At 38.5% G+C, this 21640-nt stretch overlaps 1 protein-coding gene and 1 pseudogene across 1 annotated transcript in view; one reads left to right on the top strand and one right to left on the bottom strand.

The window, feature by feature from the left end:
• Window positions 1-313: 313 nt before the first annotated feature.
• Window positions 314-1151, bottom strand: LOC101956549 (RWD domain-containing protein 1-like; annotated as a pseudogene).
• A 5939-nt stretch (window positions 1152-7090) lies between these two features.
• Rtn1 (reticulon 1) overlaps window positions 7091-21640 on the top strand; it is a 223321-nt gene continuing 208771 nt past the window's right edge. The window contains exon 1 of the mRNA XM_021724766.3: window positions 7091-7559. Within this exon, the coding sequence (XP_021580441.1) occupies window positions 7319-7559 (241 nt within the window). The 5' untranslated portion in view covers window positions 7091-7318. The remainder of the gene's footprint in view (window positions 7560-21640) is intronic.

The raw sequence follows: 21640 nt of genomic DNA, 5'->3' as shown, positions 1-21640 counted from the left end.
ATCCAAGGAAAATATGCAAAAGGACAATAAACACATGGGAAGATGCTCAATATCATGAATTGTCAGGGAAATGAAAATCAAAACCACAATATATTTCACATCCATTAAGATGGTTATAATTTTTAAAAGCCAGATAATTAATGTGTTGATGAGGGTATGGAGAAATTGAAATCCTCATACAATACCAGTGGGATTTCTTTTTTGAAATTTTCATGTTACTAGATTCAATGATGAAAGCTATGAGGATAGTCTCCTGAAAGTTATTTTTTTCTTAGAAAAAAGAAAGGACAATCAAATCCTCTTTGATATAACCTCAGATGCTGTGCCAGTCAAGCCTCTTTGCAGAAGAGGACAGCCCATCAGAGTCACTCTCTGGGGCAGCAGGAGTGTAGTTCAGATTGTCCTCATTATTCTTCTGCTTCAAATCATCCCTTTTATGAAACAAAGACTCATCTACCTCCCCATTGTTTCCAGCATCCTCCAAGAACTGAATATCAGATGTGTTGACATTAGAATGTATCAAGTAGCTGTTTCCCACTAAATTTATTTTTTCCCTGCTTGTTCTTCTTTCTTCCATTGCTTTTTAATTTTCAAGAGTTCTGCCTCAGACTTGTCCTTCCAACTTAAAAAACTTTCCACTGTAGCAGGAGAGCTGTGAAACAATTGCTTTTCAGCTTCTTTTCATTCTATTCTTTTTATCTAATCTATTATTTCATTTAGTTTTTCTTGCACAGCTCTCACTAAAGATTATTACCATACCAAGATTTTCTTCAACTATAATCTTACTAATTTTAAAATGTCTTAGACTACATTGTCTTCTAGATTTTCCCAGGAGAATATTTCACAAGAGGGAGACTCATCTGGTTATTTTTCATTGTATAGAAACTTAAAAGTAGTCTGAACAATTTGATTATTTTCTCCAGCCTCATATGTCATTGATGGTGAGGTTAGGTGGATTATGGGATAATACTTAGCAGGACCTTGTCAAGTGAAGTTTGACTGAGGGGGAATGTGGTATAAGGGGAATAACTTTATATTTTGGAAGAATATTTGTTAAGAGACTGAATTAATGTGCAATCAAGCTATGAAAGTGCTGGAGTAGATGGACTCCAAAAAGCTCATTCGTGCTGTTCCTCACCATAATCTGTCATTGAGGTCCTCACTGCTACTGACGGACTGCTCAGATATCCAGGCAGCTTTCAGCCTATACTACACCAGTTGCTAGACCAGTGGCAGAAATTTCTAGCACTGAGATTTATTAATGGTGCAGTTGATTTAGCAAACAGTCCTCAGTGATTAAACATGGAGTCCGCCATATGATTCAGCAATTATTTTGAGATGTTGGGGTCAGCCCCAGGGCATTACCTCTGGCATTACCTATGCTAGGTAAGCACTCTACCACTGAGCTACAGCTCAGCCCTGATCCTTGTTTCATAACCCAAAGAAATCAAAACATGGTGACAAAAAGAGTATATAAACATTCTTAGTAGCACTATTTGTAATAACCAACAAGTGGAAATAACCTAAATACCCATCAGCTAATGAATGGATGACCAAAGTGAAGTATATCCACACAATGGAGTATTACTCATTAATAAAAAGGATTGGGATATAAAATGCACTACAAAGATGAGCCTTGAAAATGTGATAAGTGAAAGAATTAGTCACAAAAGGCCACGTGTTGTATGATTCCATTTACATGAAATGCTCAGAATAAGCAATTTTATGGAGATAAACAGTAGATTAGTGATTGTCTTAGCACTGGACTTGGGGTTGGGGATGGGATGAGTAATGGTTGCTAATGGATATGAAGTTTCTTTCTGGAGTGATGAAATGTTACAAATTTCTTTTGGTGATGGTTGCACAACTGTGAATATACTAAGAGTCATTGAATTCTACACTTGTGTAGTGAGTTAAATCTCAATAAAATTGTTATTAAAAAGGATAAAAATCACCAAGAAGTTCCTAAAAAACTCCTAATTCATTAATCATCAAATAAATAAAAAGCCAGGTGCATTGCACGCCTGTAATCTCAGTGACTTATGAGGCTGAGGCAGGAGGATCTCAAGTTCAAGGCCAGTCTCAGAAATTTAGCAAGGCCCTAAGCAACTTAATGAGAAAATAAAAAAAATAAATAAAACAGGAGGGGATGTAGCTCCATGGTAAAATACCCCTGAGTTCAATCCCCAGTACCTAAATAAATAAATACACAAATAAAATAAATTGAAATTACTATGAGGTAACATCTCTTACCAAATTGTGAATTAAAAGTTGTGTGTGTGTGTGTGTGTGTGTGCATGTATGTATGAAATGTGATCTGTAGGGGGATATACTTTGAAACTGCAAAGACTTATTCAAAGGCAATTTACAATTTACCTCTCTTGTGTATATTCTGATTACTACTCAAGCTCAGAATACCTTTAAAATGTTTATATTGTGTCCAAAACATGGGTAATTCAAGTTGCAGATCTCTCACTTTATATTTTTGCCCAAAGAAATAAAAACTCCTCGCAGTTTTATTCAAATGTACAAATTAAGTAAAGAAAAAAGTTAGTTTCAGAAAATGTGATAAACTTTCCTATTCCCACACCTATGGGAGAAAGATAGAAGCAACTCTGTTTTGTCCCTTTGGTTGGTAGATTAAGTAACAGAACCACTCTAATTTATGAAGGAGCCTAGTGTGTTCCCAAAGTGCTGTGCGGCATTTATGAGTGCAGCAGTGGTCTCCTAGAGAAATCATTGCTGTCCTGGGCACCATCCTGTAGCCTCTACATATTAAGTTCACTTTAATTTTTTTTTATTGTTGGTTGTTCAAAACATTACATGGTTCTTGATATATCAAAGTTCACTTTAAATATTCTTTCACTGCAGCAGAAAATGGAGAACTCTTTTCCCTATCAAATTCAAGAGATTTGCACATTGTAGAAAAGTGAAAACCATGTTTCAACATGATATAGTTGTGACATAGACAAATAAAACCTCCAAACACCACTGTCCACAAGGATTTTGGAGGAATTCGAGGCACCAGAATTGGGTCTCATCTTGAAATACTCAATCAGGTCAATGAGAGTGTTCCTATCATTACATTCTCTTCTAAAAAGGTTTAGGGTCTTCCCTAGTAAGTGCTGATAAGCTTAGGTATATGACACATTGGGCAAATATGTGGTATGCATGACCTGCCCTCTTCACTTACCTGAAAGATGCTATTGTTTGTCCTTCAAGACACTCTTTCCTATGGAATCTGAATATGGCCATGCAATTTTCTCAATACAACCCTCCATACAGTCATTACTTATCAATGAGACTTATTTGCCATTTCTGAAATAGACTATTTTAAGTTAAAGTGTGAGTGTGTGTGTGTGTGTGTGTGTGTGTGTGTGTGTGTGTTTGACCCAAATCCTTTTTTTGAGGGGGCATACTGGCACTTGAAATCAGGGTACTCCACCACCGAGCCACACCCCAACCCTATTTTGTGTTTCATTTAGAGACAGGGTTTCACTGAGTTGCTTAGGGCCATGCTTTTGCTGAGGCTGGCTTTGAACTCTTGATCCTCTTTCCTCAGCTTCCCGAGCCACTGAGATTATAGGCATAGTTCCAAAGAATCTTTGAAATCCATTTATGTTTATACAAAGCTTACCTTTCAGAATTCAGAAATTACAAGTAGAAATACTATATATATATATATATATATATCATGATTTACAATAATAACTGGACATTCCTCATCTAGTTTGTTTTAAATACCTAAAGCAGTTACCATCTTTACTCTGTACAAATATAAATGCATGACAGAGCTTTAGCATTGTAACTCATTTCCTGGAAATAATTTGTATATTCTACTATATTAATAATATATGTTGGCCATTTAATGTTCCCCAAACCCTATGCAGAGGTACTATTAAAATTTCCAGTGTAGCTGAACATCAGGGCACATGCCTGTAACCTTAGCTACTCAGGAGACTGAGGCAGGAGAATTGCAAGTTCAAGGCCAGCCTGAGCAACCTGGCAAGACCTTGTGTGAAAATAAAATATTAAAAGGGCTGGGATATAGGTCAGTGGTAGAACATCCCTGGGTTCAATACCCAGTGCCCCCCTTCAAAAAAATCCAGGTTAGGGCTGGGGTTGTAGCTCATTGGTAGAGCACCTGCCTCACACGTGTGAGGCACTGGGTTTGATTCTCAGCACCGCATAAAAAGAAAAAAAAGATATTATGTCCACCGAAAACAAAAAAAAAAAATTAAAAATTTCTCTTTCTCTAAAAAATAAATAAAAATTAAAAAAAGATATTGTGTCCAACTACAACTAAAAAAATATTTTAAAAAATACAGGTTATAGTTGAGGAACCTGAAATGCAGTGATATTAAATAAATTTAATATTGAATTATTTAGAAAGAATTTTGGCTTGGTTAAAATTTGTTACTTGTGGCACTTTTCCTGCACTTTTCCTGCATGCCTCCACACCCCTTTCCCCACAATACAAGGTTTGGTCAAAGTTAAGAAGCTAGTACTAAATAAGTGTTCCTTATTAGATTCCTTCTTTTGACATGATGGGGAAAAAATGCTGAAGACAAAACCCTGTTCTTTGGTCTCAACTCCTCTTGCTAAGAATTCTTTAAAAGTGCCAACCTTGTTTTCTTTGTCTCACAAGCATATTAGAGCAATTCATAATTGAGAGCAACTATATAAACCCTGGAACTCCATCACCAACTCTGTGCTATGTCCTTAACTCTTCAATGTTGTCAAATTTTGTCAGTTTAGAGGGGTGCAAATGTAAAATAATACTAATAAAATTGATCACTTCAAATCATAGCAAAAACCTGAAACTTTCTTTACTGAACAGATAACTTGTATACATCCAAAGGTGGAACTTAATAAGAAAAAATAGTTGTGAAAATTGATCATACTGAAACACTGTGAACATTTTTTCTTCTTCCTCCTCGTCCTCCTCTCACTCCCCCACCCCTCCCCTCTTCTTCCTCCTCCTTTTCTGTGCTAGGGATCAAACCCAGGGATTCATAATATGCTAAGCAAGGGCTATACCACTGAGCTATATCCCTAGCCCACCATAACTCTTTTCAGCAGAGCAAAATAGAATAATTTATCAAAATGCAATTATCAGTTTCCTCTGATAAATAAAATCTAAATATACTAACTGGTAATTTCTTCCACATGTACTCAAATTAGAGTATTGATCAGTATCTCATGAAATATAGAAAATAATTAGAGTCATATCCACAAAGTCCATATGCTTTCAATCTTAAGGGAGCTAAGAGGCTTGCAAAAGTATTCCAGTTTTTAATGATAACTTCCTTTAGTGCTTCTTAGAGAAACAAAATAATATACTCCATATTATTCTGTATATGACTCCCTCACCATAACAATTCTTAAATATTCAGCACCCACTAATAACCACTTGATATTATATTAGAGTTTTCTGTATTCTTATCAACATAATGTTAATAATGAAACTATGAGAAATTTCCATTTGGTTTTTCTGATGCTTTAAGGCATTCTAAACAATAGATTTGAAGAAATCTCACAAGTGTTCCCTGATTACATAACTGAATTAAGCTTCATGGAAAGACAGCAGTGGAATAAGCTTTTCATCTAGACAATTTCTTAAGTAGTACTCATGTGCTACTGGTTCTGTAGAAAAGGTGGGTATGGGTGGTACAGCATGTTAGGAGGCACATGAACAATTTCTTTTTGTTTTCTTATAGAAAGATTTCAAGAAATATGATGATTCATGGTAACCAAGAATTTTGTTGTTGGAGGGGATACTTTTTATAGTTTTATGGAGGTATAATAGAAATGAAATAAATTGCATAATTTACAGTGACAATTTGGTAAGTTTTGACATTTGTATATACCTGTGAAGCTGCCATCACAAAGAAAATAATGAACATATTCTTAGTAGGAGGTACTTTTTGAATATACCAATAATGTTTTTTGGTGACCATCAAATCCCCACAGGCATTTGGCATTAGGAAGCCATATTTATCATGCATTTAGTAAATACTTTTTCTCTAATTTATTATCATCTTTTGAATAGTACTATCATAGTAAAACAAAAGATTAGTCTGAATCTGGGATTTTTAGTTTTAGTATATTTGAAGAGCACCTGAATGATATTCAAGTCAGCCTTTAAATCTACAAATAGGCAAACATGAAATCCTCAAGATGTATGTAGTGGCTCAGAGTTCCACAAAGCCTTCTAGTATGCTGTACCACCCATACCCACCTTTTCTACAGAACCAGCAGCACATGAGTCTAATCCTCTACCTTGTGTGGGACTTAGCAACCTTAGTTTTTTGATCACATCGTTTTATAAACAGGCACCAATTAAAGAAAAAATGAAAGAAGCAGCAGCAAGCTTCTTGGAATGTCCAACTTCTCACATAAAATTACTGTACAGACAGCTTGCAATTTGTAAGGCTTTTTGGCCGAGTGTTTCTGAAAGGGGATAAAGCTGTTTTTGTCCTGCCTATTGATACCATATTTTGCCCTCAGGGCTGCTGGTGATGAGATCTGGAAAGCTGCTTTATTTTTTAAGTTTCTCCTATAGCTCATTCCAATATTCCTGTACTCTGCTATTTTCCAGTCCGGTTTGGGAAACAGTTTAAAGCTGCAAGATTGAACCTCAGTCTTGCAGGTTCTCTTGTCACCATTTACCACCAATATCCACCTCCACCACCTTCTTGCTCAGACCTATGTCCCCATTCACAACGGATACTGGTCACCCTCAGAACTGTGGCCCTGAGGTCTCCAGTTTCCCTTCTTTGCCTTAGGTCCCAGAACACCAGTGGGAGCTTAACTTCTTGAGTTGGGAGGGCAGCTTGCCTAATCAGTCAGTAGCAGCTGGGGGCTTGTTCTACCTGCTGATCCTCCCTTTGTATTCCTCCCCGGATGAAGGGGGAGATTCAAGTGGATTTGGCACATCCTTTAATCAGGGCCTGCCATTAGCAGGCCGGGGCTGACGTGCTCTGAAGCAGGCCATTTTCACCTGCGTAATAGCAGGCTTGGGAGTAGCAGAGCAGCAGCAGCAGCATCAGTGACTGGAGTAGGGGAGGAGCGCAGGCAGCGGCCGCGGCGGGGCCCGGAGGAAGAGGAGGGGGGAGGAGGAGGAGCTGAAGCGCGAAGAGCAGCAGGCAGCGCCTGGGCCCGAGTTGCAGCAGCAGCGGCGGCGGCGGCGCGGAGACTCCGCAGCCTCCCGGAGCCCAGAGTCCCGGCGGGGATAGCAGCAAGGAGCGATCGCCCGCCCAGCTACCACACCTCGGCCCCGCCAAGCCGCCGTCGCCACGCGGGGGGACCGCCAACTATGGCCGCGCCGCCGGATCCGCAAGACGAGCTGCTGCCTCTGGCCAGCCCCGGGTCCCAGTGGTTCGGGGACCGGGGGGAGGGGGAGAATGAAACGGTGACGCCGAAAGGGGCCAGGCCGGCGCCGCAGACCGAGGAGCCCGGCCGGGGGTTGGGCTCCGGGACCGAGGGAGCGGCGCCGCGGGAACTGGGCTCCGGCCCCGCCCGGCCGCCGCCCGTTGCCATGGAAACTGCATCCACAGGTAAGGCGGGAGGGCACCGCTACCCCGCAAATGGCGTCAGGTACCCCGGTCCCAGTCGGTTCCCTTCTTAACAGCTCTCCTCTGCACCTTCCTGGCGCGCTCTGCCTTTAGCACCAATCCCAGACCCGTTTCGCCAAGGGTGACTGCAAATGTGAATGGACTGGTAGCAAACAGCAATTTTAATTTTTTCCAAAGGCTCAGAGAAAGAACGATCCCTTTATTTCATTATCTTTATTTCGGTTTAAAACATTGTCCTTACTGGCAAACTGCAGCATCCTGACTTGCTGGTGCGTCCCGGTACAAGTTTCTCCCTCTTGTCAGGGGCTCAGAGCTGTAGGGCCGTTATGACAGGTTGTGGTGGTTTTCTGGGGCGTGTTTGCGCGCACTGTGCGCGCGGGCCACAAGAGATGCTGACAACAAAGCAGCGAGCTCACCAGCTGCCCCAGGACGCGGCTCCGTGCAGGGCAGCTTGTGTGGCTTCAACTCTCCCCTACCCTTCTCCCCAGGAGTCGCCACACCCGGCGCCTCCCAGTCCTCCCTCCCACACTCCCCTCCCCCATTCCACCCGCCCCCTTCCTTCCCGCCCCCCCCCCCAACCACTCTCGCGCAGAAAACAAATCATAAGGAGTGTTTACCTCATTCTGGAGGAACAGCATTGTAAGTGGGCTGGGAGTTGTGTCTGCCCTTACTCAGAACCTAGCTGCTCTAATGTCCCCACCTTGCAGGGAGCATTGAAACTTGGAAGCCCGAAATGCAGCGAGCCTGGCTGTGGGTTGGAGGGTTTGGATAGGGGTGAGTGGACCAGCGACAATTTACCAGCAGTCTGAATCTGCTCCAGTATTTGAAAATTGCCCCGGATTCCATCTCCCTTGGCCTGACTTCCTCCTGGCAACCCAAGCAGACCCGTGTCTATCAGGACCCCAGGGCTTTGGTGAATTCTAGTCAAAAGAGGCAAGACGCGCACAGTAAGAGCCTGGGCTGCCGGCCTGGTTAGCGCGGTTTCCAGTGAGAGAAGTAGGGGGGTGTTATGTTGTTCTGTTCTCAGAGAAAGCTTTGCTATGGTGGAGTGGGAGTTGTGTAGTTTTGGCAATGTAGCTCTAGAAGGCCTGGAGTGGTGGGTGCTCCCGAAGGAGGAGAAAGGGGGCGGGACTGGCGTGAGTGTTCTTGGCAGCTGTTTTGGGGAAACCCCCTTCTTAAGCCACTCCCTCTCAAGGGTTATATGAAGTGCCTTAGGTTGTCTTAACTCTGCTCTAGTATAAAAGATCTGAGCTGGGGAAAGGAGGTTTGAAGAGTGGGTTTAATAAAATTTGCCAATGTTCTGCGCAGAAAAGAAAAAGTAGGGACCATATACCAGCAAAAGGAGGAGGAAGCATGGAAAGTAAGAAGGAAAAGAAAAAGATGCAAATGCTGAAAATCCCTATCCAGACTCTATTCAATTTCTATTGAAATGAAGAGAAAGCAAAAATTCTTATAATTGGCAAAAGAAGATGGCAAATGATAACAGACAAAGGAGGCAGTTTTTGTCATTACTATTCTTTGCTGAGGGCAGCTTAGAATTCAGAACCTTTATCCACTGCAAGATAAATTATTATTATTATTTTTTTGTTCTTTTTTTATTGATTGTTCAAAACATTACAGAGCTCATGATATATCATCTTTCATACATTTGACTCAATTGGGTTTTGAACTCCCATTTTTACCCCAAATACAGATTGCAGAATCACATCTGTTATATACTCACATTTTTACATAATGGCATATTAGTGACTGTTGTATTCTGCTACCTTTCCTATCCCCTACTATCCCCCCTCCCCTCCCCTCCCCTCCCATCTTCCCTCTCTACCTCCTCTGCTGTTGTTCAATTCTCTCCCCTTTTTTCCCTCCCCCTTGCCCCTCATAACCTCTTATAATTTTATGTATCATTGAAGGTCTCCTACCATTTCCATATGCTTTCCCTTCTCTCTCCCTTTCTCTCCCCCCATTCATCTTTGTTTAAAATTATTTCTTTATCAACATTGCCTGCCTCCCATTAGTTGAACAAGGTTAGATTACTGAAGGTAAGGAAGCTAAGTGTCCCATGTTTGGTAACATACTATTCACTAAAATGTGTTATTACATAGAAAATGCAACAAATGGACTAATAATATCAAATATGATTCTAAGTTTGGGTGGAGAAGGAGAACGAAGCATATATATATATATATGTATATATATACATATATATTTGCCTATTTATATAGAAATATTTTAGTTTATTATTGTTGTTTGAAGAAATTTTTCATTTCTAATATAGTGGTTCATTGGTCACTGTTTCATATCGTATATTTCCTATAAAGTAGACTGGATAGCCTTTTATAAGAGAACTGAATGCTAGAAATAATAGCCACATAAATAACCACATCTTGAAAAATCCAAACAAGATCTAGGCCAGCTTCTGTGTCTGTTACTTTGACAGTTCTGTTGATATAAGCAAAGTCAGAAGGTGAATCATCAACTGTATCAGAGACAAAATTCAAAAGTAGCCTATTATGCACACTAATTTACTTTGCATTTTAAAAACTTATTTTTGGCTTATAAGCATAAATTATTTTACTCACTGTGCCGGAGGCTGGGAAGTCTAAGATCAAGGTGCCAACAGATTCAACATCTGGCTCATAAAAAGTTGTCTTTTAGCTTTATGCTCACATGGCCATAGCTGCTTTATTATTATTTTTAAGAATGATGCCTTTGGGACCCTGAGTTAAACTAAGAAGTAACTTAGATTTTTGAGTGTAATATACTGTAAACATATTTTATTTCTTTTTCAGATGGAATATTAAAATGTAAGATAGATATTGGTGTTTGAAATTTTTTTCTGAAAACACCACCAGTCCTGCCGCCTGGACAGAAAGTCTGTTATTTATTTTTATACATTGATGTTAATTAAAGTTTACAAAGAAATATTTCCCCAAACATTTCTCAGTAATACCCTGAAATGTGTGTGTGTGTGTGTGTGTGTGTGTGTGTGTGTGTGTGTGTATATGAACATCATTAAAGCTACATTATAAAACCCAATCAGTACTGTGTTTTCAGTTATTCTCATCAATTCTGTCCCTTTGTGGCATGGAAATTTTCTCAACAAAAAGTGACACTGTCTTCTTAAGTTATACTTTGTTATATATGAAGTTGATAGTGAACTTGTGAAATGATGTCTATAGTCAAGGGAATATTTAATATACCATGTGTAGGCTACAACATGTTAATCATAAACATGTTGTAGGCTACAACTTGTTAATCATAAAACACTGCCATCATCTAATAATTCTCCAAAAGACATTAAAAACCACTGTTTTGTTTTCTCATAAAGTTATTTTATTCCTGAAAACTATTCAAAAGGAGCATACAATAATAAAAAGGATAGAAGAATGGCTCTTTGTTTAAAGAAAAAATTTAAAATAGAACATTTGAACAAAATGAAAATGGTAAAAAGTTAACTCATTGCCTGCTTTGGAAATTAGCTAAATGATTGCTTCATGCATGGCTGCTTCATGCATGGAAGGCAAAATAAAGAACAGGATGGTGAATGGTCAGGAGAAATTAGTCTAATGTAGTTTGCTCCAGTAATATTGGCTATGGATAATCTGACTTAAATATCTAGATAATTGCAAAACAAATTTGCATTACTTCAACCTCAGAGTTTATAAATTTGTAGTTCTGCTACATTCGCTAAATGTGATGTGCTGTTAGAAAAGCTGTTCTTAGTCTATCATTCTTTCAATAGCATTGAGAATGTTTTATGTATCCCAAGTTTAATATAATAAATCTATAGAACTATGATGCATTACTGATCATCATCTTCATTTGGAGACTGAATTGACTGTCTTTTTTTTTTTAATGTGTTTGATAGATGTATAAACATTTTTATTTGGAATCTTTTCCCCTTTAGAAGGTGTAAATTCCAATCTTCATTTTCTTTTATCTTGAAATGGGAAGAAACACTATACTTTGGCAATTTATTAAAGAATATAAGAAAAAAGCTTGGAAACCTAGTATAATGTATTTATCTGGACATAGTCTCTGTATATAATCAGTAACTTTCTGGAAATAAATATAGGACATTCCCCTTAATATAGGGAATTCAAGTTAGGTTAAACTAAAAGTTAGAAACACTATGTATCTTAAAAATACATTGAAAAATAGATTTTATCAAGGCTTTCAGCATAATTTTCTCTTCATGAACAAACCATTCCAGGAATCCACCCCATTCATTGCTCCTCAGATACACTGAAGGCTTTCCCTGCCCCCATCTCCTTTCTAGGCTGTCCATCAGGATAACTAAACATGAACATTGCTTGCTCAGACTGAACTGTGGAAAATAAAACTATTTCTCTTTCTTTTCCTCTATCATCTTTCTCATTCTAATTCGGAGAGATTTTTGGCAGAGATGTTGATTATCTTGCCCATTATAATACTGTCTATCCTGGGTAGCATGGATTACAGAGAGTTTTTGTTATCTGTAAAGTGAGAAACCATTGCAGTTCAATTCAACTTAGTAAACATTTATTGAATGCCTCCTTTGTAAAAGGATCTTTGCTAAATATGAGTTACAGATTCCTAGAACATGTGCACCTTTCTATTTCACATTAGTATATAGTTTAGTCAGTTTCTTTTGTGTCGTTTTCAGCTTCCTTATTCCCAAGTCATTACCGAAAATTTTACTATAAGGTCATTATATTATAAAACCCCAAGAGCAGAAGAGCATGAGTTAGTTTTCTGAGGTGGACACAGGATAACTAAACATGAACATTGCTTGCTCAGACTGAACTGTGGAAAATAAAACTATTTCTCTTTCCTTTCCTCTATCATCTTTCTCATTCTGTGCTTCCTTAGAGAATATTATTCCAAGATCTTTGCCTTTATTAGTGTTGATATAATTTTACAATTTAAAATTATGTTCAATAATAACTAAGGGAACTTTGTAAAAGGTACTGGGAAATGTGGAGGGCAATGAAAGAAAAGATATAGTTCAAGAGATTAATGTATCTATTTTTTTTTCTTTTTTGTGGTGCTGGGGATTGAACCCAGGGCCTTGTGCATGTGAGGCAAGCACTCTACCAACTGAGCTATGTCCCTAGCCCTAAGGGATTAATGTATCTACATACAAATGCTCTCTACTAAAGCCAACATAAAGGACATGGTCAAAAAAATAAAAGATAACCAGTTTTTAAGGGCAAAGAGAAGAGAAGGACATGAAGGAGAAGCCACTGTCCTTGGAAGATAAAGCAGTGATCATGTAGGAGAAAAGAGAGGGAAGAGCATCTTAATTAATGTTTCACCTATGCAATTTAAAATGGGCAGTGACTTCAAAGCTATAAGCTAAAACATATAGAAGGAGAGACTGGGAGCCCAGAAATAATTGAAGATAAAATTCTGTATTTCTTCTGTGATGAGATGCATTTGCTGGGCAGCTTTAAAGTCAGGTTGAGAATCTTTGTAGAAAAAGACTGATGCCAGAAAAGTTAAAATCGGTAAATGTTTTTTTAAAAAGATGGAAATGGGTTCCTTAAACTTTATAAGTCAATGTTGTTGATGTTGATTTCTGGTAGAATCTAAGAATGCCTTGTTATGCCAAATATTTGTAAATCCTTAGAAGTAAAGGAATATGTCAATCATTAGAAATTCCCATTGATTAACTAAAAAATAAAGCCAAACAGAATTTTTCTTTTTTTTTCATATTCTGAGTCATTTGACTTACACAAGATGTAGAAAATCATGCTATTTAATTTGTAAATAACGCAAAGTTTCAAAATATGCTACAGAATAACATTGCTGTAAGAAAGAAATCTTGATTTTAGTGCTTACTCAAAAGCAACAAGATAAACTTTTTTTCTTAAAATCATTTAACCCTAATTTAAAAAAATCCTTTTCAGGGTAGGAAATACATGCTTATGGTTTTAAAATTTAAAAGGTACAGAAGGGTATACAGAGAAAAGAAAATATTGCTTATACCTTATCTTCTAGCTGACCACTGCTCTCTCCAAAGGTAACAACCATTTTTTATCAATTTTAGCAAGATAGCATAATTTAATTAATTTGTGATTACAATGTTACTTATTGAGCCCTTACTATATGCCAGGCATTGTTCTAAACACTGAGGAAATAGTAGAGAGAGAAAAAAAGAAACAGATAAAATCTGTCTCCCAGAAAGTACATGTTTACTGGTGTGGGGGAAGTGGGAGAGGAGGAGGGGGATAGAGGACAGAAAATATTTGTCAAGGATTGATAAGTACTATGGAGAAAGTTAAAACAGAATAATAGAAATGAGGGGGATAGTCAAAGATGGACTCTTTGTTAAGGTAATATTGAAACAGAGACTTAAAGAAAGTGACAGGACAAGTGTGCAGGTACCTGGGATCAGCATGTACCTAGTAACACCCCTGGGGAAGCAGCAGGAAGGAGAGTGAAGTGGAGCTAGCAAGGGAAGAATGGTAGGAGACGAGTGCAGGGTGAAGGTTAGTAGGCAGATTAGGTTCTGTAGGTCCTTGTAAACAGCTTTGGATATTACTCTGAATGCAATGGAGACCACTGGAAAATTTTTAGTAGAAAGGGAATATGTTTAGAATTAATTTTAATGTTAAGTGTAATGGAGCTTTGGTCGCTGTGTTGAGAATCTAATGTGAGGATGATGGTGGTAGGTGTGGAACAAGAATGGTCAATTAGTAGGCCATTGCTATAGTCTGAGCAAGAGATCATGGAGTCTTGCACCAGAGTGATAAGCATTGGAGGAGGTAAAAAGTGGTCGGATTTTAGATATATTCTGTTTATAAATTCTGAAGTTAACAGTATATCTTAATCAATTGTGAATTGGATATGACAGAAAGGACTAAAGGATCATGCCATGATTTTTGACCTGAGCAAAAACAAGAATGGACTTGCTATTATTAGTTGGGATTGGAAAGGTTTTAGGAAGAGTAGGTTTTAAGGGAAAACCAGAAGTTTGGTTTTGCGAATGTTAGTTTTGAAATGCTCATGAGATAGATATTCAGGTGGAGAGGTCAAATGGCAGCCTAGGAATGGGGCTAGAACATGGTCTTGTCTAAGAATATACATTTGGCACTTGTTGATATAGAGATGGGATCACAAAGACAGTCAGTATTGACAGTGAAGGGATTACTGTGTGTACATACGTGACTGCATGACCAATATGATTCTGCAACCTGTACACTCAGAAAAATGAGAAATTATATCCCATCTGATTCAAATGTATGATATGTCAAGGTCATTGTACTGTCATGTGTAACTAATTAAAACAAATAAAAAAAAAAGAAATCCTTCGACTCTCAAATATTCAGATGTCTGGCAAAGAAATCCAATTAAAAGTGGCTAACAAAGAAGAACTGAAAGAATGAGACCCCAAAGGGCAAGAGAACTGTACATCAAGAGGAACGGAATGATCCACTCCCTTAAGTGCTGATTGTAGGTTAGTAAGATGAGGACTGTGATTGGATTTTACAGTGAGAAAGTCATGAATTTGATGAAACTAGTTTTTTAAGTGTTGGGGAGTGCGTGGTTTGTTTTGCATTGTTTGGCATTACAGAGACCAGGACAGAAGAAAATAAGAGATGCATCCATAGACATGATTCTTTTGAAAATTTTGCTATAAAGAAATAAAGGCAAGAAAAATGGGAGGAAGAGAAGGAAAGTTTTTGTTTCACTTTTTTTTTTTTAACTGTGGAGGATATTAAGGCCTATCTGTGATCTTACAAATCTTACATTTGACTGCTATAGTTTTTATGTGCAAGGTTCCCTGAAGGCCCATGCGTTAAATGTTTAGTTCCCAGCCTGGTGCCATGGGCAAATGATAGACGCCTTAAGAGAAGGGGCCTACAGAGAGGTCTTCTTTCTGGTCATCGTGAGGGATGCTCTTGATAGTGAGACCTAAGTCCCTTCCTCTTCCTCTCTTTTGTGTCCTGACATGAGGTGAATAGTTTTGCTTTGCCACTTGCTTTCATGTGCTGCCCCAAACCCAAAGCAACAGGGCCAACTGATCAAGGACTGCAATGTCCAAAACAATGAGCCCAAATAAACCTTTTCTTTATATGTTGATTGTCTCATATATTGTCATGGCAATAGAAAGCTGTCTAACACAAGTGATTCAATAGGCTGGGAAAGACTAATGGTGCAGGAGAGAGAAGGGACATTACCTGCAAATATGCCCCTGAGTAGGTGAGAGGAAATAGATTTAGGGTGCCGTGGAAGGTGGATTTTAGACACAGACAATTCATGGATATGACTGGACATGGGGTGTAAGTTCTCTTCTGACTGCTTCTCTTTTATGAATGAAATAAGAAGCAAGGTCAACAGCAGAGTGAATGCTGGAAGCTTGAGTCAAAGGAGGAAGGTATAACATTATCCTCTAGGAGAATGGAAGGATGAAAGGTCTAAAAAGATTACAGAAATTCTGATCAGCCCTTGGGGCTCACTTGGAGTTGGTGGCTATGAGCTTAAAGTGAGACAAGTTACTACATATGTTATCTTTTCTTTCCCCCAGTCACATTCAGCCCAAGTGTTGGTTTGGAGTAGGTGGATGGTTGGTTTGGTTTTTGGTTTTGGTTTCCCTGTGAGCATGGCAGGAAGAGAAAGGCATCGGATTTGAGGTTGTATGCAAGGGAGTGCATACATGATGGGTCATGGCAACTGGGAAGGAAGGGAAAAGCACAGAGAAAAGGGGTATGAACAGTGGATTTTATATGCTGTCAGGGTTGCTGGAATAAGGTTATTAGAGTAAGGAACTGAGGTGGTGATTTTAGAGTTAAGGTGTTTTACGTAGAGATTAGAAGGGAAGTAAGAGATTGAGATAGAGAGGACAAGGTTATTGGAGGAGTAGAGTTCAGAAGAATGATGAGGGCAGGAGTGAAATGATCATCTATGTGATTACTGACACCACAAAAAACCATAACAGATATAGGAGAGTGACGGTGAACCAGGCACCAACTGATATCTTTAAGAAATATCTTTGACAGCAACTCTAGAGGTTTCTAAGGAGAGAGAAGAACAGTGGCTTATAAAATTAAAAATGTAAAATCCTGACTGTAGGTTCTGAAAACTTGTATAGAATATAGGAGATGCTACTTAAAATAGTTCATGGTAGGGGTTGGGAACATCAAGGGGGATAATTAACTAAATATGAGCTAGTAGTATGGTGAAATTGCTAAAATACCTTCTGTAATCCCAGGTAGTATTAATAGAACATCTCAGGTGCCCACTGTAGGGTAATAGAGGCTTCTATCTAGGTGGGCCAAATTTGAGTCTTGTACCGAAGTGTAGATGCCATGCTTTGAGAGACATTGATGAGTTATAATATGTGAGACAAGGAAAACTAGAGCAGTGAGACTTTTTGAAAACAAGTTATTTGAGAAATGGCTGAAAGAAACTAAGAATTTTTAGCAAGAAGAAAATAATTAAAGATCTGGTACTTCAATGCAACTACAGAAAAATTTCAGGAAGCAGAAGAAGACAACAGGATCCAGGTGACTTTAAAAGATAAAATTGAGATTAGTGATTTGGAAGAGCAGATTTCTGCTTAATGAAAGAGAATGTTCTTGTAATTGGAACCAGAAAAGAGTCAGATTGTCTCCCCGTTACTGATGTCCAAGCAAAAGTGAGGAAATCACTTTTGATGGGAAAAATTTGGGATGGAAGGTATTAGTTATGTCAAGATCTTTATACCTTCCTCAAAGAGAATGGTGCTACTAACTTTACATTGTTGTTATTACATGACATGGTGTCTATTATGTCATTACATATTTCTCAGGAGTGAAAAGCACACTAATGAAATGAATATCCATCGTAGGAACCATAGTTAACTTCAAAATGATGACTTAAAATGTGTTCTCCTTAAAATTGTAAACTTTATTAAAGTTTTTCTCTAATCTCCACTGGCAAGAAAACTCTATAATGTAATACTTCTCTCTCTCTCTCTCTCTCAAGAGAGAGACAATTTTTTAATATTTATTGTTTGGTTGTCGGGAGACACAACATCTTTATTTTATTTTTATGTGGTGCTAAAGATCGAACCCAGTGCCCCGCACATGCCAGGCGAGCGCACTACCGCTTGAGACACATCCCCAACCCAATATTCACTTCTTAAGAGTGTTGCAATTTTACCTAATGTGGGGTTATTAACCTAAATATGAAGCATGTTATCTAAAAGTTTCTCTTTTCTTTATTCTTTCTCTGGACTTCTTCCTTTTTTAACTACTGGATCTAGCTCCATAAATACTCAACATTAAATAAGTAAATAAAGAAAATGTTTTGGAAATTCATTAAACAGTTTTGCAATGCTAAAAGTACCCAATAATTTTTCCCTTGCTCCTCTGCCTCCCTATCTATATATTTATGAGCATTATTTACCGTAAGACCATGCTTACTGGTTGTCTTATGAATTACAGTTCATGTCCAATCCCCAAATTGAATTTCCTAATTTATCTACTGCATGAAATTATTATAAAACAAGTTATAGATCAAACTCTTGCTTCCTGGATGTGGAGAATTTGTTGAACATCTCATGTATTTTCTGATGCCTAGAACTTTGTTTTATGTGTTCATTTAAATAAACAATTCTTAGTCAACAGAAAATTGTGTGAATTTGAGTTATTATTGATCTAGTTGACAGGCATAAGGGAAAAAACCGATGTTGTATCTACCTTTGGTATGAATTTTTTAATTCTGAAAAATCGGGGCTTCTTAAAATGTGGTCTGCAAACTGCCTGCTTTAGGATCATATGGGGTCATCCATGGTCCTCTGCCAAGGGAAGCAAATCTACCAAATGCAGGTTAAAACTTTAGGACACACTGATTTATTGAGCTACCTCTTATGCTTGGAATTCTGCTAGGAGCCATGGGGAACAAAGGAACATGAGGTTGTCCTCTACCCTACTTCCTCCTGAGCCAGTTGGGAGGTGTCGTTGACTCACACTAAACAGAGGTAAACAACTCAGGTCTTTGTAGCCATGCGCTTAGATGCTTAGATGGATGATACAGCTCTATGTGTAGCAGGAGTTTTTAAGGAATCCAAAACTACCTGGTCTCTTGAAAGAAGCAGGGTACAACTTATATCTACATGACAAAATAGGAACAGGCAGAAGTGAGCAAGTAGGCAGATAGAGTGAAAGAGGCATGATGGGACATGGGGATGAGCAGTGACAGGCATTTCACCTGCCTAGCCAGGCGGGGAAAAGAGAGATTCAGGAGGGTTTGAAAGCTGTTCACAGGACCCTAGACCCTTTTATGATGGGTTCTTGGATCTTTGCAGATTTATATACAGGGGAAACAATGTTATAGAGCTGTGTTAAGGAAGAATGGTCTGACAGTGGCATAGAAGATGAACACAGGGATGAACTTGAAACTTGAGAGTTTTGCTGAAAGAAGGCTGACACAGAAGCATCAATTAAAGGGACTTGAATAAGTAACCATGGAATAAAGAGGAAGGTACATGGGAGGAAAGATGAGTGGCTTCACAGGAACATTCAATAGGGCTTTGGGACTGACATGATATGGGGAATGAGGAGAGAAATGAATAAAAAACATTTTATGCCCTGTGGATGGGGGAATGTTGGTGCTATGGAGACAGGGTGGGAGCAGAAACTGGTTAGGGTTTGAGGATCATGAATTCACTTTCAGTCCTGTGGGGCTTGAAATGACGACAAGTCATTTGAGTGGAAATCTCTACTTGGCAACTACAGATAAAGAAATAGATTTTGGAGATGAAAATTTTGTTGATATAAAGTTAGAAGAAAGGCCATATAATGAATTAGTTTTTTGAAAGAGAGTTTATGTAGAATGGGAAAAAACAGAGGGCCACGGACATAGAAAGAACTCCTTTCCTGTTTTTAGAGAGTTGCTTCAGGATTAGTTTCTGTGATCCCAGATTCTTTTTATACTTAAATGGTATTAGGGATTGTAGAGTGCCTTGCAATCAAATGGTAACTACTCTCATTATTATAACTTTATAGAAGCCAAGATGTTATGGTACAGAATGAGCCCTGAGAAATCAGATTTATCTAGTTTCAGCTTTGGCACTTAATATCATGTCAATGTGGGCAGATGCTATGACTGCTTTAGGTTTCAGTTTCTAAATATATAACATGGGCACAATACTGGCTATCTTATCGAGCTGCTGTAGAGAAAACAGGAGATAACACAGGGAGGGTCATGCAAATGACAAGTAACTATATATGTGAAAGTGCTATTAATGTCAGAGGCAGAAGACATTTAGAACAAAGATGGAGAAAAGTCATGCTACCTCAGCCCTAGGTATTTTAATAAAAAAAAAATGCTTGTTGGGCTTAGCTGGACCTCAGCCAAATAATCATGGGGAATGGCAGGAGAGCAAAGACAAATGTGAAGAGGGAGAAGCTGGTTCTGGCAATCCACATTGGAAGATTTTGGGGAGGAGGAGTGCAGTAGAAGTGGGAACCCACTACATTTGCCACATCCTAATGAGTGATCTGTTACTGGATTAAGACTGAGGTGTGCCCGTGGGGCCAGCTGGAGTGAGGGAGGATGGCAGATGGGATCTATTCTGATTCTCCTGCTCAGTGGAAGGGCAATCCGTGTAGGAAGCTGTCCCAGGTATGCATGGGAGCTGGTCTGGAAGAGGCTGCCTCTCTTAGCAGAGAGGGTAAACAGTGAAGGAGCATACCTGCTATCCCCACAGCAGGGTTAAATCAACTGGCACCGTGGGCTTTGGGCAATCTGTGGCCTACTCTCACAGTTCAGTAGGTTAGTTTTCCATAAATACATTAACGCCCTGGGAAGATGAAGCAGATATACTATTCCCATCCCTCCTGCTATAAACAGTAAAAATCCTGAATGTTTTAAATATAAAATAAATATAAAAAGACTACAATGTGAAGGGAAGGCAGACTTCCTGAGGAACTCAGTGCCTGAGGAAGGACACAGCAGTGAATTCTGAGCTTTTATTCTTCATCTATCTCAGACTGGATACCGGAGAAGGCATCAACCAGAAAAATGCTGATGAGCACAGGCAAAATTACCCACAAACAAAACAGAACCAAAGAAAAACTCGTCCTTTCTAGAAAAGGGACCAGGAAAGGGGCATCCTACCAAGAAAGAAAGCTTATAGGAGAATAATTGCTCTATCCAGCGAAACACCACAAAATAAATAGGACCCATTCCCACTGCAAAGCTGAGACTTCCGCCCTTCTGAGGCGATAAGAGGCCCTCAGGAGCAGAAAAGCTCCCTTGTCTGCCAGCCAGTGTGGAGTCAGAGGCAGTTAGTACAGACTCAGGAGATTCACTGCTGCTGGATGGTAACGAAGGCTGAGTGGAAAACCTGATTTCCGTCTTCACCTGCCAGTGGCAAGACACCACCCTTCTTCGCCAGCTAATGTGACATTTAGATAGGATTCTCCATCTCATAATGCCCAAATATCCAGGTTTTAATTGAAAATCAATTGTTAGGCTAAGAAACAGTCAGTGTCAAAAATAAGAAACATTAGAATTATCTGAGAAACATTTTAAAGAAGCTATCACAAAAATGCTATAACGAGCAATTAAAGTCTGCTTGAAATAAATAATAAAATATAGAAAGTCCAAGCAAAGAAACAAAAAGTCCCATCAAAGAGATAAAAGTTATAAATAATTCAAAGAAAAATTTTAGAACAAAATACAATAATAACTGAAAGAATTAAACAACAATGACTTAGTGAATGGGCTGAATGGCAAGGATAGAAGACAGTTATCTCTCAACTTAAAGATAAGTAATAGAAATGATCAATGTGAATGAGAGAGAAAAATCAGGCTGAAAATCAAAGCAAATAAATTATAAAATTCTTTCACTCTACAGTTCAAGAATGTTTATAGGACTTGCTGTCTTTCTCAAATGTTGGTCCAAATATAGGATTTGAGGGAAATAACTGAATAGTACTGCTTTATGTCTTTGAGATATTTTCCACATTTACAAAACTCTGGTTTCTAACCCTGTATTTATTTATTTTAATATTTATTTTTTATTGTAGTTGGACACAATATCTTTATTTTTTTATTTTTATATGGTGCTGAGGATCGAACCCAGGGAC

The sequence above is a fragment of the Ictidomys tridecemlineatus genome, chromosome 5 (assembly GCF_052094955.1).
Source record: "Ictidomys tridecemlineatus isolate mIctTri1 chromosome 5, mIctTri1.hap1, whole genome shotgun sequence".
Classification (NCBI taxonomy): domain Eukaryota; kingdom Metazoa; phylum Chordata; class Mammalia; order Rodentia; family Sciuridae; genus Ictidomys; species Ictidomys tridecemlineatus.
Note: the sequence above shows the minus strand (reverse complement) of the source record. Positions and strands in the feature narration are given on the sequence as shown.